At 43.1% G+C, this 17,543-nt stretch overlaps 2 protein-coding genes and 1 long non-coding RNA gene across 4 annotated transcripts in view; 2 read left to right on the top strand and 1 right to left on the bottom strand.

The window, feature by feature from the left end:
- The first annotated feature begins 395 nt into the window (after nucleotides 1-395).
- On the top strand, nucleotides 396-6,427 carry LOC146268525 (sulfotransferase 6B1-like). Its single transcript, XM_084709772.1, has 7 exons — nucleotides 396-692; nucleotides 1,951-2,063; nucleotides 3,060-3,149; nucleotides 3,884-4,010; nucleotides 4,395-4,489; nucleotides 4,670-4,826; nucleotides 5,906-6,427. The coding sequence occupies exons 1-7, from the start codon at nucleotides 500-502 to the stop codon at nucleotides 6,031-6,033; spliced, it is 903 nt and encodes a 300-aa protein (XP_084565898.1). The 5' UTR covers nucleotides 396-499; the 3' UTR covers nucleotides 6,034-6,427.
- Nucleotides 6,428-6,849: 422 nt separating this feature from the next.
- Nucleotides 6,850-17,543, top strand: part of acoxl (acyl-CoA oxidase-like) — a 16,085-nt gene continuing 5,391 nt past the window's right edge. For both annotated transcript variants that reach the window (XM_084709677.1, XM_084709678.1), the window contains exons 1-17: nucleotides 6,850-7,054; nucleotides 7,168-7,264; nucleotides 7,339-7,425; nucleotides 7,543-7,629; nucleotides 7,736-7,834; nucleotides 8,033-8,147; nucleotides 8,470-8,556; nucleotides 8,656-8,728; nucleotides 8,971-9,103; nucleotides 10,748-10,782; nucleotides 11,706-11,822; nucleotides 12,261-12,414; nucleotides 13,819-13,908; nucleotides 14,500-14,609; nucleotides 15,194-15,305; nucleotides 15,543-15,630; nucleotides 17,091-17,161. In XM_084709677.1, the coding sequence (XP_084565803.1) occupies nucleotides 6,900-7,054; nucleotides 7,168-7,264; nucleotides 7,339-7,425; nucleotides 7,543-7,629; nucleotides 7,736-7,834; nucleotides 8,033-8,147; nucleotides 8,470-8,556; nucleotides 8,656-8,728; nucleotides 8,971-9,103; nucleotides 10,748-10,782; nucleotides 11,706-11,822; nucleotides 12,261-12,414; nucleotides 13,819-13,908; nucleotides 14,500-14,609; nucleotides 15,194-15,305; nucleotides 15,543-15,630; nucleotides 17,091-17,161 (1,710 nt within the window). In that variant the 5' untranslated portion in view covers nucleotides 6,850-6,899. The remainder of the gene's footprint in view (nucleotides 7,055-7,167; nucleotides 7,265-7,338; nucleotides 7,426-7,542; nucleotides 7,630-7,735; nucleotides 7,835-8,032; nucleotides 8,148-8,469; nucleotides 8,557-8,655; nucleotides 8,729-8,970; nucleotides 9,104-10,747; nucleotides 10,783-11,705; nucleotides 11,823-12,260; nucleotides 12,415-13,818; nucleotides 13,909-14,499; nucleotides 14,610-15,193; nucleotides 15,306-15,542; nucleotides 15,631-17,090; nucleotides 17,162-17,543) is intronic.
- Nucleotides 8,612-10,422, bottom strand: LOC146268524 (uncharacterized). The gene is made up of 4 exons (XR_014768866.1): nucleotides 10,386-10,422; nucleotides 9,899-9,961; nucleotides 8,945-9,114; nucleotides 8,612-8,756 (listed from the first exon to the last, which is right to left on the bottom strand). It is a non-coding gene; the product is annotated as an uncharacterized LOC146268524 (long non-coding RNA).

Genomic DNA, 17,543 nt, shown 5'->3' with positions numbered 1-17,543 from the left:
GAGGACACGGTCAGAGATAGAATGCTGTTTTGAGAGATTATGACTAGTATTACCTTACCAAAAGAGAGCAATCCTCCCCCAACCTCCCATCTTTTTTTGAAAGGGGCTCCAGCGAGGGAAGGCATTGCTGCTCCAAAGAAAAAGGACAGAGAGGGGTCCCTCCCATCTGGTTAACATTGCAGGGGCATCACCCAATCGATCACTGCCCACATTAGACTAGAAACTCCACAGGCTCCAACTGAAACCAGGAAACTCCCGCTTCTCATGAAAGCATTATCTGAAGAGGCGGGCCCAGCTCCTCCTCTTCCTTCTCCTCCTCCTTTAGTATACTACTATACACTCACACCCACTACTATAAAATCACTCTCACAGAGCCCCACTCCCTCACACAGAGAGTAGAGTGCATGGACTTCCAGCTGCACAAATAGAGACTTGTCCATTGAATCTGAAAGTGAGATTTTCTGGAGAACTTTTCTATTTGACATTAGATTTGATCAATATGAGTAACAAGTTCCCAGACAAAATCCAGTCCAAGATGGAGCTGGCGAAGGGCATGAAGGAGGAGGAAAAGTTGTACAGGTATAATGGAGTGCTGTATCCTGTCATTATGTGCCCGGAGGAGAACCTTAAGGCTTTACAAGAACTGGAAGCCAGGGAAGATGATATTATGTTAGTTGCCTACCCCAAATGTGGTGAGTAAAAACTACTTGCCTACAGTAGTTCAGTAAAAAGGGAATGTGAAATATTTTACACTTTCTCTTGTTGGTTACAAAGCATCCTTGTGATTAAAGACTGTATGTCTTCACCATCAAGAAAATGTTTTCAGTTTCTAGTGAAATTCCTTGTTCTAAAACAAGGGCCATAAAGTTGCTCATACATTCGATTCTAATAAATGTTCAAAAAAAACTTGTGACTGGAGTACACCCTAAACTCAAAGACTAGATATACAGCATTGTCTCCTTATTTGTAAGAGGCTATTTTAATGTTGTTATCATAAAAAAGCAATGTGGTTATGAACACTTTATGGGCGGGATTTGTGTTTTATATGTATCATGTGATTGATGAAGATAGGAGACTGCAACATCTCCAAAATAATCTGTCAGCTAATTTAAGTGGGCCAATTCACAGCAGCAGCTCTATACTTTGATTTAGCAGTGCTAGTAAACAGCAGTGAACTGTGTGAGTGTGGAGGTTACACACAAAGACAAAACGCACAGTCTTTAGCAGCCAAACGTCTTTTCATGAGTGAAAGGCAGAGCGTTGAACTGTGTACAGCACCACGTCAAGGGACACAGAAATGGTGTGTGTTTGAGGAATGTTATGTATGTATTTTAGTACCGAGCCTGCGCTCACTGCAAAAAGTAGCATAAAAAAGGAGTCATCCTTAAGGAAAACATACATGCCTCGCCCCATGCCACAGACCAATGGGCTCCACAGTGTGGGGTTCTGTAAAGGGAGAGTGTCTGTAGCCTATTTGGAACGCAAATCTCCATTAAATTTCCCTCTCTCTCTCTCTCTCTCTCTCTCTCTCTCTCTCTCTCTCTCTCTCTCTCTGTCTCTCTGTCTCTCTGTCTCTCTCTCTCTCTCTCTCTCTCTCTCTCTCTCTCTCTCTCTCTCTCTCTCTCTCTGTCCTGGAATAAAAAGTTGATTTAGGTAATGTATCACATAGTACATTCAGCTAGTCTCTAATAAGCAAAATCCCAAGTGTGTGACTTTGGCAATGTATTTGGAATTATCCAATATAGGTTCAGAGTCTGACACAGAGTCCTATCTTACTGTAATTAGCAAGTTTACAATCCTTAACATGCATGACAAAGATCAATCTGTGCATGTTTGAAAACTGAAAGTAAGATAAAAGATTAGGCCCACATTTACAACTGAATAGTATCTGTGAGGAAAATATATTTGCATGTACTGTAACGTTTTCCATTATCTCCTGGTTTCCTGCAGGTTTCAACTGGGCAGTAGCAGTGCTTCGGAAAATCATAACTGCTTCTTCTGGAGAGAAAACTGAGAACAAGATCCCTCCACTTATGGAGTTCTTTGGGCCCGAAATGCTGCAGGTGTGTTCCTGTGCTTGGATGTGTATGTGTGTGATACCTATATATATATATATATATATATATATATATATATATATATATATATATATATATATATATATATCAACTGTCAATGTTGGAATGTTCCATCTGCCAGTTACACAAGTTGGAATGTTTCACTAGTACTTGAAAATCCCTGTAACTGGACAAATACACGATGAAATTATGCTGGCACAGCTAACTCAAGCCCCTAGACATCATCTCAGGAGTGTGAACCTGGATGAGCAGAGTCAAACAAGGTCACTCATCACCCAAGTGAAGCCTTGTCTCTCACTCTCTTGACCCCAACAAGTCGAGAAGGTCTCCTAGTGTGTTATAGTCAGAGTCAAGCTTGAACTCTCTAGACTTGTATATAGTGCTCCCTATGTAAATAATGTCCAGAACCTCAATAAAATAAGGCCTCTCGTTATTTAAACATTCCAAGAATGAGAATCACCATACAGGCACTGTCCATGTAACATGATTCAGTGTACTTTCCTCTTAGGCCTCTTTTTGTGAATGTTCAATTAGGCACACGTGTTTGGAATGTGACAGAGAACACCATATGTTTCCAGTAGTTATAAATGTGCTACCAGGCTGTCCTGGCTTAACTGGAAACTGTAACACAAACTGCTCAAACGCAAAACCAGTTATGGACAAACCTTGAGGAATTCACTTCTCTGAACTAGCAAAACCACATTTTCTTAAATGTATGCAACTGGAGAAGTGCTGTGGGTGGCAATACTACTCAAGCGGTCTCTGTATAAACAGCTGAGTCAGCAGAGAATGGTTTGTTCACTTTTCTTAACTGTGATTAAGTCTACCTACTGTTTATATCATGCCATGATTCATGCTGTGTGCAAAGAGATGGTCTCATAGTATGTCTCGGACATCACAGACAATGTTTACGGTGACCATAAAAAAGTTCATTTACATTAATTTCCAAGATGAAAAGTCAGAAATGCTTTTTCCTGACAGGTCATTGGTCAAGCACCATCTCCAAGGTTCTTGGGGACACACATGCATCCAGATAACATCCCTGCATCTTTCAACGCAAAGAAAACAAAGGTCAGCTAAATTATGAGAATTTGAGTCTGCAATCTTTGTATCACTGCTGTCTGCAATATTGTGATTTCAAATGTTGCAAAATAACCAATTTTGCAACTGTACTCCTTTCTATTCCTGTTGTGTGATTCTGTTTGAAAAAAACTATTTTTGTGTTTTTCTGATCACTAAATGGTGCCCACTCTTTAATGGGATGTGTATAAAAAGATATTTGTGATTGCTGTACAGTACATACAGCGTTTTGTTCATTCTAGACTTTTAGTTCTGACTGTGCCTGTGGAGTCTAATGATCTGCACTTCCTATTTTGATTGCAGAAAATTCCATTGTAACAGAAGCAATCATTCCAATGTTATGATGTAACCAGCGACCTCTAACATCCTGTTGCTGTAGGAGGCTTGAGTGCTCTTCTATAGAAGCCATGCTAGAAAACATACTGTATAGTCATGCAGTATAGTGCCTACAACAAAAATCAGCACTGAGCACTATTAATTGATCAACAATGGTATGCTGGAGAGGGTTTCCACCTTCTAATCACACTTACACGATACTAGACCATTTGTCTAGCAGAGGACACACTGTGTCTTTAGATCCCCTTGGGATCTAAAGCATGTCCAGAGAAACATGTCTGAGAATAGTCTGTCTCAAACTGGCCTGTAATTTAGCTATGCATTGCCCTAAGGGGACTAGTAAAGCGAAATTGAATTGAGATTAATCCATCTGTGTTGATTGCAAACAGATGCTGGTCATTTTCAGGAACCCTAAAGACACACTGGTCTCCTTCTACCACTTTTCAAACAAGAACCCTGTTCTCCCCACCGCAGAGTCCTGGGACAACTTCTACTCCCAGTTCATGAGTGGAGAAGGTACTTTGTAGTGTTTCTCACAGTGTTTCTTGTGCACTCACACATGCTGTGGGCACAAGCACCTGAGCAACGTCACAAGTCTCACAAATAAATATACTTTCACTGAGAGCCCAACAACATAAATGAAACAAAAAAGGTATTGTTTGTTGATAACCAATTAAATGCATTTAATATGGACGAGGACGGTATGGGCAACTGTGTCAGCTTCAGCTCTGTTCTCTAGCCACTGTCTTGTACCACTTTGAGACACATCTGGACGTGATCATCTTTTCATACCATTCCGTAGGTTTTCCTGCTGCATGTTTTGTCAAACTAAGTCTGTCTTGTCTGTGAGATCGTAATAAAAAATCCTAGCCTCTGATCCATATGTTTACCTGCTCCTAGTTCCATGGGGTTCGTACTTTGATCATGCACTGGCCTGGGAGAAAAAGATGGATGACCCCAATGTGATGATAGTGACGTTTGAAGAGCTAAAACAGGTCATGTTTACCTCCATCTTCTTCATATAGATATAAACAGACGTATTATTATTAGTATTATATATAATATTATGAATCACAGTATTTATTTTAATTGGTTAATGTTGCCGTATGCTACATGATATACTCTGAAGTTGATTTCTAGAGATTGATGTTGATGTTTTATTTTGTCTCCCCCAGGACCTCAATAAAGGTGTACGTCAAGTGGCCGATTTCTTTGGCTTCAGCCTGACTGATTCTCAAGTCCAGGCCATCACTCAGGAGAGCAGCTTTAATGCAATGAAAGAGAGCTCCAAGGACTCCCATGGACAGATGGGCAACATCGTCTTCAGGAAAGGTGTGTGTGTGTGTGTGGGGGGGGGGGGGTGTTTGGGTGTGCCTGCAAAGGATCATGCACTCTTGTAAATAATATTTTACTGTTGATTGTTCTTCTACAGGCCCACTCTTGCACTTTTTGAGTTTCATGTTGTTTAATTGTAACTTGTGTAACTGCATGGTCTTATGGTTCTTCCCTTTGGCACTTATTTGGTTTTTCACAATGTATGCTTCATGTTTTGGCTGCTTGCAATGTTTGGGGCTACCTCGTTGTTATGATCAGTGACCTATGCTCTTTTGTAAAGCTCTCTCTTGGAAGTTGCTTTGGATAAAAGCATCTGCTAAATGCATAAATGTAAATGTATATTGTGGAATGCGTGTCTGAGAATGCTGTATGTTCGTGAGAGCAGTATACCTTGGTTTTGTTTGTTTTCAGTGTGTTTAAAATTCAATGCACAAGAATCAAGCCCAGGCTTGTATGAGGGAACCTTGTTCTTAAGATGTCCTGAAATACAACCTCCTACGCCTTCTCTCCAAGTTGAATGCATTACTTATTTAGTGCATAACCGTGCATTCAGCAAACCATTTTTGTTCCATGCATACTTTTTACTGCTCATAATGAGCTTTTTATGTCATGGTTGTCACTTATTGACTTTTTGTGGCATGGGTCCTATAGAACAAGCCTATAGTATCTCCAATACCTTAGAAAACCTCTCATAAACACATACTTATGTACTCTACTGGATTGTATGTGCTGCCTTGGCAGTTTAATATAGGGTGTATCTATTAACAGGACTACATCGTGGCAACATAATAGTCATCCTGTCACCTGAAAAGTCACATACATGCTATATGTATGGTTTGTAGGTGAAACATACAGCATAGTGTATTTAAATGAACCATCTGGACATGTACAAGAGGTGGTAAAGAGGATTTTCTGTTATCTTTTCCTTATCTCTGATTTGAAATGAAAATAATTCTATCAGCTTATGTCTACCCTGCAAATAACAGATTGAAGGAGTCATGAACACAGTACAATTGTTACAACAGTTTTTATCACATACATTTTTTTTCAAATTGGTTTATCATCCCTGTCCCCAGGGGAGGTAGGGGACTGGAAGAATCACTTCAGCCCAGCCCAGAGTCAAGAGATGGACGCTGCCTTCCAGAAGCACCTAGCAGGCACCAAACTAGGAGCCAAATTGAACTACGACTTGCACTGCAAGTAGGCCGTGTTTTCAACGGGAAAAGCACAAGCAGACACCCTACCTGCACATGAATGACAAGTGTCAAACAGCATGTATTGTTCTATCACGCAATCTGAGCTTTTGCTCAAAACAAAACAAAAAAAATTGTTCCAGTTAGATTCAACCATGCAGATAAAGTACTTGAGACCAGGGATACCAAGGCAGGGATAGGAGGTCGTGCACAATAGGACACAAAAGAGAAGAACTTACCAATTATACATCACTGGACAAAACATCCATACAATACTACACTGTAGCCACTCAAGGATATACTCTTTGTGAAACTGTGACATTGGAAAGTACATAGTAACAGATAAACCTCTAGATTTTATATGCAACTTGTACAATTTGTTTTTATATCACTGAGCTTGAATAAAAAGTGTTTTCACAGATTGATATTCTTGCGTGTTTTGGTTGTTTATTACTGATACACAGTAGAGTCTTTGTCAAGATGGAGTTTAGTCCTAAATTAAATTACATGTTTTTAATTTCATTTTTGCTAGGCAATAGCTTTGGGCTGGGGCGTATTCTTGCTATTTCTGTGTATGTAGCCGCTGTGACAGTTCTCAATTTAAAACTCTTCTTTTGGAATCACCTTATAAAAGACGCACATCACTAGTAAGCCTATAGCGGCTATATTATTACAAAGTAGATGTGATTGTGTTCTATTCTTTTACCTACGCGCTTCAATTTGACAGATTAAAGGGAACTGAATGTACCGTGCGAAATCTTTCCGCACAATGTATCCAACACAGATGCACAACATCAATGAGTGACATCATCCAGACATACGGAAGTTAAATGGGAGTACATTTTTTCTGCTATCAAGCAGCAATCCCTTGAGCAAAATGGATATTTCACCGCAAACTGGAGTGTATGAAACTTCGATTGATATCAAAACCCCTCCAAGCAGCCTTGCAAGATATCTTGATGGGGAATTTTGGGAAGCCAAAGATTCCATAAGGAATGCAATATCTCAATGCGAACTGTTTAAAATGAGCAGGTTTGTTTTCGCTGGTACAACCGAATGTCAGTAGTCCACTATACAACTGCTAGCATCAAGATGCATATCTCAGGGTAGAAGATAATCTTTACTCACTTATATTAATTCCACAGTTATGATCTAAATTTGGATCAGAATCGAGAACTCACCGTTGATAGACTGCAATTCATTTTACAGCTGCCAGTTGTGCAACGCCAACTCAAAGATCAGGTACGATTATCAAATGAATTATCTAACACGATGTAGGTAACGTTGTGTAAAACGTGCATTCTCCGCATTTCTAGGTAAAGGAAAAACACAAAGGATTTTTAGCTAAGAGCTTGGTTATAACCGAACTGGTCTGCTCTGCAGATATGTCCACAGGAGTTAAGGTAAAACTTGGGTAACACATTATTCTATGTGTATATTCTATTCTATATTATTCATAATTATACTGCATTTTAGCATAAGAACAAGTCTGAAGACAGATTCTCAATTGTTGTCCATAGTTAGGGGTGGTATGTGGACTGTTTGGAGGTGCTGTCACCAACCTGGGTAGTCTTGAGCAGACGACCAAGTGGTACCTGCCTGTTACGGTGCGTATAGGTCCCCATCCCAGTCAAGTGGTTCTGTCTTTGCTCCTAGTGATCCAAAAGCCAGTGTACCTAGCTATGTTCTTTGGTGGTGTGTGTATGTGTGCAGGAACTGGAGTTCACAGGGATGTTTGCCATGACAGAGAGAGGACATGGGAGTAATGTGAGAGGAATCCTGACAGAGGCTCACTACGACCCTTCTACACAGGTCAGCCCAGTCATTTGGATAAATAGCTGTAAAATGCATTGTGTAAAGCCATATTTACATACACTCACAGTTGTACCAATAGTATTTTCCATTTGCCATCTGTCATCATCATGTTACATCAAACAACTCAACTTCCCCTTCCCCCCCCCTCTCTCTCTCTCTCTCTCTCTCTCTCTCTTCCTCTGTCTCTCTCTCCAGGAGTTTATCATCCACACCCCTTGTGAAGATGCACAGAAGATGTACATAGGGAACTCAATGAAGGGACACTACGCTTCTGTCTTTGCCCAGCTCATCATCCACGGAGAAGTCCAAGGTGGGCTTCCTCCACCCTGTCTGTTGCTTCTATTTATTTCTGTCTTTTGTTTCTGTGATACGTCCCATTTCTGTGGTAGTGGTGGTCAGCAGAGAGAGAGAGAGACAGAGAGAGAGACAGAGAGAGAGACAGAGACAGAGACAGAGAGAGAGAGAGAGAGAGAGAGAGAGAGAGAGAGAGAGAGAGAGAGACAGAGAGAGAGACAGAGAGAGAGACAGAGAGAGAGACAGAGAGAGAGAGAGAGACAGAGAGAGAGACAGAGAGAGAGAGAGAGAGAGAGAGAGACACCCCCCTTAGCTGTGCATCTCTTCCGTCTGTGCAGGTCCTCACTGTTTCATCGTGCCAATCCGAGACAAGCACGATGTTATGTACACGGGGGTAACCGCCATCGACATGAAGCACAAAGAAGGTAGTTAGCATGGCCATGTCTCCATGACAATGAACGCCGCAATCTGATTGTTTTGTATTTATTTAAATTATCTCTGGTCTCTGTGTACTTCTTTCTCAGGGCTGCATGGCGTTGACAACGGGATCCTGATCTTTGACAATGTGAGGATTCCCAGAGAGAATCTGCTCAGCAAGTAAGTCAACTGGCTTGCTGACACCCATCTGTTTCAAGAAACGAAAAAAAACTGGTTTAACGTCTGTAACTGGAATCCTGACAAAATTATAAAGATATGATTTATTAGACAGTGATAGTTACATATGACAGGAAAGGCAATGAAGAGAGGGGAATACATGCAGCCTAGGGCCCAGGACAGATTTGAACAGTGCGGTAAGGTCCAAGGGCCACCAACCTTTGTGTGTGGGTGTGTGTGTCTAGGTTTGGCAGTGTGTCAGCAGAAGGCCAGTACTCCTCTCCCATTCAGAACAAGAGTCGGCGTTTTAACGCCATGTTGGCTGCCCTGACCCCCACCAGGCTGGGCCTCACAGTCCAGGCCCTGACTGCCATGAAGGTGAGACAAAGCTGCAAGAAAAAACTGCAGAAGTACGCATGTCTGTGTGGATGTGATGAGAGCTTGAGTAAGACTATTTGTCTCCCACTGTGCGGTCTGCGACAAATGAAACCACGTTCTGTAAGTCTCAGGGGACAGGAGGGGAGGGCGAAAGGAAAGGAGGTTTTACTAAGATGCAAGCAAGGGAGGAGGCGCGCGAGAGAAGCACAGACATGTTAAACAACAAGCCAAACAGGTTCGCAACAGCAGGTTCTGAGCAAATATTTTTAAGGTTTTATATATACCATAAGTAAAGCATCTGATGAACGGTGTTATGATCACAGAATACAGTTATTTATCTTTAACCTTAGGCAATGCATAAAACAAGAAGACGTTTATTTTTTGAAGTATATTGCAGGGTCAATCTGGTCATTCTTCAAAAGATTTTAATATGTTCTATTTCTAGGTAGCAGCTAGGGGGCAGTCCTGTCTCATTCTATATATCCCCCCATCATCAACAATACATACTTATACTGCACATTAACCATTGCAATGGGTCCTCCTAGGTACAGTGTACCAGTGTAGGATTAACTAATTTTGTCCATTCAGCATTGGAAACTCACTGCTGACAGTCAGGGCTATGGTATGTTAGTTTGCCAGTCTAAGGGGGGTCAAATGGCTGAGCGGCTGAGCGGTTAGGGAATTGGGCTGGTAATCAGAAGGTTTCCGATTTGATTCCTTGCTGTGCCAAATTACATTGTGTCCTTGGGCAAGGCACTTTACCCTACTTGCCCCGGGGAATGTCCCTGTACTTACTTTAAGTCGCTCACCACCCCCTGGTGGTCCGCGGTGGCAGTGCAGGGGGTCCGCGACACGAGCCTATGTTGATCCGTCCACCAATGGTTTTTTAAATTATTATTATTTATATTTTATTAGTGTTCAGAATCTCACATATTTAAATGTTTCTGATTCTATGTATATTGTTTGAGGTTTTTAAGAAAAAAAATAATAATAATATATATATATATATATATATATATTTATATATATATATATAGATTTGTTTGAGGTTTTTAAATGAAATCAACATGGAAAACCTAATGTTCAAACTTCCTTCTATCCTCATGCACGCACACACACACACACGTAGGCAGGTGCGCACGCGCAGGCACATCAGTGGGCCGCAGAGTAATATCTAGTAATAATGGTGGTCCCTGGTACAAAACCAGTTGAAAACCCCTCATTAGATAAAAGCGTCTGCTAAATGACTACAAAAAAATTAATTGTGTAATAAGTGACCGACCTGGATCCAAGCAGGATTTAGTCATTGACTAGTCTGCTGTCCGACTTCAGAAACAAAAGAGTCATGATGAGCTGTCACCAATGAAAGACCAATGAAAACATGACTGGATTGAGGATATGGTTAATGTTTGCTGTATATGCACCTGGTTTGGTTTATCTCTGTCACCTCTCAGTTCAAGCGTGTTATCTTGTTATACCCTGCACACAGTGGTGCAACCTAGCCTTTGGACGAGGGTAAAGATCCAGTAGCACTTCTTATATCATCTGTAGCGGAGCCAAGTTAATCGCTGTGAACCCTCCTTTTGTTTTTCTTTGTACCTACAAACTCTCTCTGCCCCCCCCCCCCCTCCCTTCCTTCCACAGCTGGGTCTCGTCATAGCAGTCCGATACAGCCACAGGTACATTACAGCCTCACCTCTTCCACACAAAGACATGTACTCCACGATGTGCCTCCATGTCCATGTGCTGGTATCGACATACATCGCATCATCTTTTAAGGGGCCCAGTCTTACAGTGTTCGGGCGACATCCCTTAGAAATCTTCATGAGGGTTTTCTAGAGAGATTCTGTCTTTCCACCCAGACGTGACATGTGTTGTTTCACTTGACAACACCCCCCTCCCTCCATTTCTCACTCTCCCCCACACTCGCTCAGAGGGAGTTTCTTGTTGTTCGACCGCATCTGCTCTGTTCCTGTGTACATCCTTTTGTGTGTGTGTGTGTGTTCCGCTGAAGTTTCCATTGCGGGGGTGAGAGCGTAGGAGGGGGGAGAGCCAGAGGGGGAGGGGGGAGGAGGGATGGGTTCTCTCTGTGGTTGGCATCCCCGAGCAGAATCACCCCAGAGAGAGATGGAAAGATGGAGGGAGAGATCCTACCTTTTGCTCAGAGGCCTGATTCCTGTCCCCTGTAAAGACTGCGCCCGTCCAGGGCTTCTTCTGTACAACACACTTCAGCAAATGATGTGCTACTCGAATCTTAACTAGAAAGCACCTTTTTCTATTTATTTTTTTACTCACTTTCAATGAGTAGTGGGCAATATTTTCCAACCCATCTACCCCTGACACACACAGACACACACACACACACAGACACACTGATACACACACGCACCTGTGTTTCTGGTTAGATCCACTCACCGATAGCGTTTGTAGTGCTTCCACAGCAGCAGGTGCACTGCGCACATGTTTGTGACCACATCAGCGCAGAGATGCTGAAGTACAATACACACTGAAACATACTGTACACACACACGTGTGTTCCCGCTCGCGTGCTTACACAAACACGTCTTCTCTTCTACCATGTTTGTTCTTTTATACCCCGCAGTCGTCGTCAGTTTGGGCCTAAGGACAAGGACGAGGTGAAGATCATTGAACATCAGACCCAGTACATCCGTCTGATGCCTCACCTGGCAGCTGCCCTGGCCCTCACCTTCACCGTCAGGTAACTCAGCCTCTACAGGGGAATACAGCCTCCACAGGGTAACTCAGCCTCTACAGGGGAATACAGCCTCCACAGGGTAACTCAGCCTCTACAGGGGAATACAGCCTTTACAGGGTAACACAGCCTCTACAGGGTAACAGTCTCCACCAGGTATTACAGCTTCTACAGCCTCTACAGGGTAATACAGGCTCTACAGCTTCCACATGGTTACACTGCCTCCACATGGTAACACTGCCTCTATAGGGTAACACTTGGTCTCTACGTATGTAATACATACAGCTGTAACAAGGGACATCTTTTCTGCACAAGAAAACGAATCCCTGTAGCAGCCCTCTGTCTCATCAACATGGTGGGCCATGTCGCATGTCTTGCTCTCCACTAGAGGGTGCTGTCTCCTTAATGCACCTGTTCAAGAGAATGTGCGTGTGTGTTTTTCAGGTATGCCGCGAGGGTGATGGACCAGGCACTGAGTGAGGGAGAGGATCTGGACAGCAGACGCTCCCTTCAGGCCCTGGTAGCTGGACTCAAGGCCTACAGCACCTGGGGGAACCTGGCCTGCCTGCAGGAGTGTCGCGAGTGTACCGGGGGCATGGTATGTGTGTGTGTATTTGTGAGTGATAGGGAGATGAGTTTATATACGGTATGCATGAGTGCATAAACCGTCAAATGTGTTTGTGTGAGTGTGCTGTAAACCCATCCCTCCAGAACTTAGTTATTTCTAGTGCTGTCAAACGATTAAAATATTTAATCGCGATTAATCGCATTAATGTCATAGTTAACTCGCGATTAATCACAATTAATCGCACATTTTTATCTATTCTAAATGTCCCTGATTTCTTTTTGTCCCAATCTTTTTTTCAAATTTTAATGCTCTTATCAACATAGAAAAGTGGTTCGTATTGCTTTGTGCAAATATTTTTTTTATTGAAAACAACATTGCAATCGCCTGGCTTTGACGAGGGGGCAGAGAATTCGCATCAGCTATGTGCTTGGCCATCAAGTGGTATTTTAGACTGGACGTGCTGCGATGATAGCTCAGTTTACAACGACAAAACACACAGATCACTGGTCTTGTCAATAGAACCATTTGGCAACTTTTTAAAAGCAAACTTTCCATTCAGAATCTTATTGGCATCCATTTCGGCATCTCGCGCTCGTCATCCACTCAAAACGTAACGTTAGCCTACTACCAGAGAATGTATAATATCCGTAAACGGGCTCTGCTACTACTCTTTAGCCAGCTCGCAAGCCAAACGAGTGTTTGGAGTGCCTGTTGTTTTGTTTCCGGTCTAGCTAGATCCGGTGTGGTGTTGTAGTTTTTCTAACGTCGGTAGTTGTTGCAACAGCATGTGAAAAAAACTACAAAGTTTGCTAGGCCAAAAAGAGTGTTAATCGCGCGATAAAATAATTGACGCCGTTAATTTGGGTTTGCGTTAACGCCGTTAATAACGCGTTAAATTGACAGCACTAGTTATTTCTAAATAGCTTCATATCTTCTCCCAATGGAAGTGTATTCAGTTGCGGGTGATGCCATCCCATGTCTGGAAATTACAGCACAGTAAACCTGTGCTTGAATGTGTGTGTGTCAGAGCCTTCAGTCTGCCTGTGTTGTTTTTAGTAAGCCTTGATATTTGCCTGTTGGTCTTTTTGCTAAAAGGAAAGCAGGTGTACTAGTGGCGGTTCGCGTCACAGAATTTGTACAAGTGTAACAAGATAGATATTTTAAGGAAATGTGGAGTGTCCTGGTGGCTCACTGGCTCAGAGAGTAGAGCACATACCACTAAGGCTAAGGCCATAAGGCAGGGGCTGGGGTTTGATTCTGGCCTGGGCCATTTCCTGCATGTCTTCTTCTCTTTCTCCCCCTGATTTCTTGTCTCTTTCCAACAATCTCTGGATATGTTATTTTTTTAAGGAAATGTTAACGTAGAGACAGTTTTTGCCATGGACTGCAGGCCGTATTGTTGTGTTCTAAGGCTGTGTGTTCTCCTCCGTGCAGGGCTTTATGATGGAGAACCGTATCCCCGGTCTGAAGTGTGACTCGGACGTGTTTGTCACTTTCGAAGGGGACAACGTTGTCATGCTGCAGGTGCGCCAGCGAGTCCAAAGTGGACTATTATCCTACAACATGAACTGCACTGTGTTGGGCTTTTTAAAGCAGGATATCTGTGACTCATCTTGACATGGCTGTCTTTGTTTGTCATTCTACTTTTAAAAGCCACTTTGGTCAAACTGTGACCCATAGGGAACAGACAGTGGCTCGGGGCCAAACCCGATTCTCAGACTTGGCTCTTCTGCATCTAAACGGATCAAAATGACCCGCAAAATGTTTGGAAAGATTGAGATCAGATTGCAATTCTATAGTGAAAGAGCTTCTTTAGTTTGAGAAGGGGCTTGTGTATTCAGAGAAGGAACCGTCTCCATTGGATTACGCGTAACTTGTTTTTCTCTCAGAGCTGGAGATTGAGTAACACACCCTAATTGGGATATACTGTAGTGGGAAAATGTCCTCTTTTGGATGTGCTGTTGTATGCCAACCATACAATTAGGATCTTCTAATTCAGTTTGACATCTAATCTGAAGTGAACCCAGACACGTCTGATGGGTACCTGTTACCTATGACCTCTGGCCTGTGCCCTGTGTGCCCTGTGTGCGTGTGCGTGTGTGTGTGCGCGCGCAGGTGGTTGTGCGGGACCTGATGTCCCAGTACACCAGACAGATGTCAGGCAACATGTTGGGCAGGTTCATCAGTACCTGGTCCGGCTCAGTCTCCGACAGCCTCAGAACCAGGTAACCAGCCAAGCACCTGGTTAGAAGGATCAAGCCATGGTGAAATGCTCATCTCATTCTAGACCACCCACACCTAGTTAGCAGCACTATTTAAGCAGATTCACTATGTTTTAAAGTATATATTTTCAAGCCCTCCAGAGATCCAGAGAATGACCCTCCCAGTATCCAGGCTGTGCGTGTCCTTTACTAACTGATTACCTTGACATGTCCCTCTGCTTCTCAGATGGCCATAAATAAACCGTCTGAACACAGATCCCTCTCATTGTCTATCCCATTAACCCAAAGAAGCGCAATCCCGCCTCATGTCTCACCCACCAGAGCATTCAGTATATTTAGATGTCCTATATTTAGATTATATTTAAATATTGTCTGACGTTGGATTTATTTTTATTAATCACATGTAGCATGGACATCAAGTCATCTGAGTGGTCCCAGTCTCCCCGAATAGACCACTGTGACATTTCACCTTTAGGCTTTCACATGATTTTCTATATGTGCTGTATGTGTATAGCTGGTCTGAGCATGCGAGTGCCAGCCCTGTCTGTGGGTGTTGCGTGATGTTTGTTCACCCTGCCTCTCTTCAGCATCCTGGCGTTCAGTGTGGACAAGGTGAGCGACCTGAGCTTCCTGCTCAAGGCTCTGGCGTACAGGGAGAGGGTCCTCCAGCGCAGCCTGGGTGCAAGGCTCTACACCAAGGTCAGGCCCAGTGGATACAACTCCACAGGTTGGAAAGGTGTCCAACCACTCAGAAAGTCTTTTTATAGTCCAATAAGTCTTTATAGATTCTAATAAAACAGTAATGAAGTTCAATTATGTCTAATAAAGTTTTTTATGGATTCTGATAAGGCCTTTGATTTCTTTTTTATTTAAGTCTTGGTGTTTATGGAGTCTTTTATTGTTTATAAAGCTCTTCCTCGTCGTTGTTCCATTCAGGTGGAAAGAAACAAAGAGCCCTTTTTTGACGCTTGGAATTCCTGCCTGCACCATGTGACCTGCCTGGCTATGGCTCATATACACAGAGGTGGGTGGAGCTAAAGATTGATGGCCCCTCCCCCCTCATCCTGACCCTTAATGTAGGAGCTGCAAATGTAGACTTACATCAGATGACAAACCGCTGATTTAAAATATTGAGCACCCCTTGTTTGGTCATGGTTTGACAGTGATAGGGAGTTCCACCTCAACATTATGACATATCGAGATAATTCGTGTCTGTGGCTTTGTTGAGATGTAACCCTCACCTTGAGTAATCAGCTTGTTTGAATCCTAATGCCTGGCCTTAGGAAGAACACCTAACTCAGTTACACTGCATGGTTCCCTATGTGCAGCCCTGTGTGCAGCAGGTACACGGTTCCCTCTGTGCAGCAGGTACATGGTTCCCTCTGTGCAGCAGGTACACGGTTCCCTCTGTGCAGCAGGTACACGGTTCCCTCTGTGCAGCAGGTACACGGTTCCCTCTGTGCAGCAGGTACACGGTTCCCTCTGTGCAGCAGGTACACGGTTCCCTCTGTGCAGCAGGTACACGGTTCCCTCTGTGCAGCAGGTACACGGTTCCCTCTGTGCAGCAGGTACACGGTTCCCTCTGTGCAGCAGGTACACGGTTCCCTCTGTGCAGCAGGTACACGGTTCCCTCTGTGCAGCAGGTACACGGTTCCCTCTGTGCAGCAGGTACACGGTTCCCTCTGTGCAGCAGGTACACGGTTCCCTGTGTGCTGGCTGCAGTCTCCTAGTCACTGTGGCATGAGCTCTGCAAGCTCCCACCCACACTGCTGCACATGTGGCTTGACATTTTAAAACAAGTTTAGAGCACTTGTATATATCAATGTAATTTTTTACATTTGGTGTGCATTGTTAATTGGCAAAAACGAAATGTTTTCATGGCAAACTGTGTTAGTGTTTTGCTTTTAGTGTTATATGATTTGTGTTAAGAGACCAGTGGGGAGAGCAATGTAAAGAGGCTCCTCAAGAAGACCTTAACCTTTCAAGTTTCTCACTTGACTCCCACATATACTAACACACACTCATAGACACACACACACACACAGATCAACTTTAAAAAGGCCTAAAGTACCCTAGAACACCAGGGCCTGTGATGTTTGTCAGATAAGAGAGTGACTGGGCGCAGACTAACACTTTGAGGCTGCCACAGTGTGAAAAGCTGTAGTTGAAATAGTCAAACCTCAAACCCATTGTGTGTAAATCCATTTTGTCTTTTTGATTCTGTCCAGCAGTCATTTCTCTTTAAGGTGCCGATTGAAAGACTAGAACTGTCTTACACATTTTTGTAATTTGTCGAATAATTGAATTGAAGTCTTTATTGAATGTGTAATATGAAGAAAAAAAACATGTTTTAATTACACTCTGTTTTGAGGTAGAGAGTGGGAGGTGGTTGCAGTGTTAGTGTAATTACCTGTTACATTGTCTGCTGATAACAACTTTGTTTTTCAGCTTCTGTGTTGTTCTCTTTTTTTTGGATGTTCCTAGTGACCTTGGAGCAATTTGCACTGGCCATTCAAGAGTGCCCAGTTGAGGAGGACCGCACCCTGCTGACAAAGGTGCGTGTTTGTGTGTGTGTGTCTGTGTCTGTGTATCTTAAAAACACATTTTCCACTCTTCTACTATCTCTCACCCCTCAGTAGGAAACCATCACTGTCTCATTTTGAGTCATCAGCCAAGCTCCTATGGAAAGTTCTCAGAATCTGAGACAAAGTGAAGCATTGTGATCTTTCAGCTCGGGGGAGCCCGAGTGAACATGCTTTGAAGACACTTTTTAACAAGATATCGTCACCTCTTATTAGACAAGCTAACTGAGTGGGGGGTTAAGAAATAGCATCAAAGACGCCGTGGAGACCAAACACTGTGGTCAATACGACATCATCAATGTGAGCCATGTAATGGCTGTGCCATGTGTCCTATCCACCTGTGGCTCCCCATGTC

The sequence above is a fragment of the Hypomesus nipponensis genome, chromosome 11 (genome assembly GCF_054491055.1).
Source record: "Hypomesus nipponensis isolate SF chromosome 11, ASM5449105v1, whole genome shotgun sequence".
In the NCBI taxonomy this organism is placed as follows: domain Eukaryota; kingdom Metazoa; phylum Chordata; class Actinopteri; order Osmeriformes; family Osmeridae; genus Hypomesus; species Hypomesus nipponensis.
This window is presented reverse-complemented; position numbering and strand designations above follow the sequence as displayed.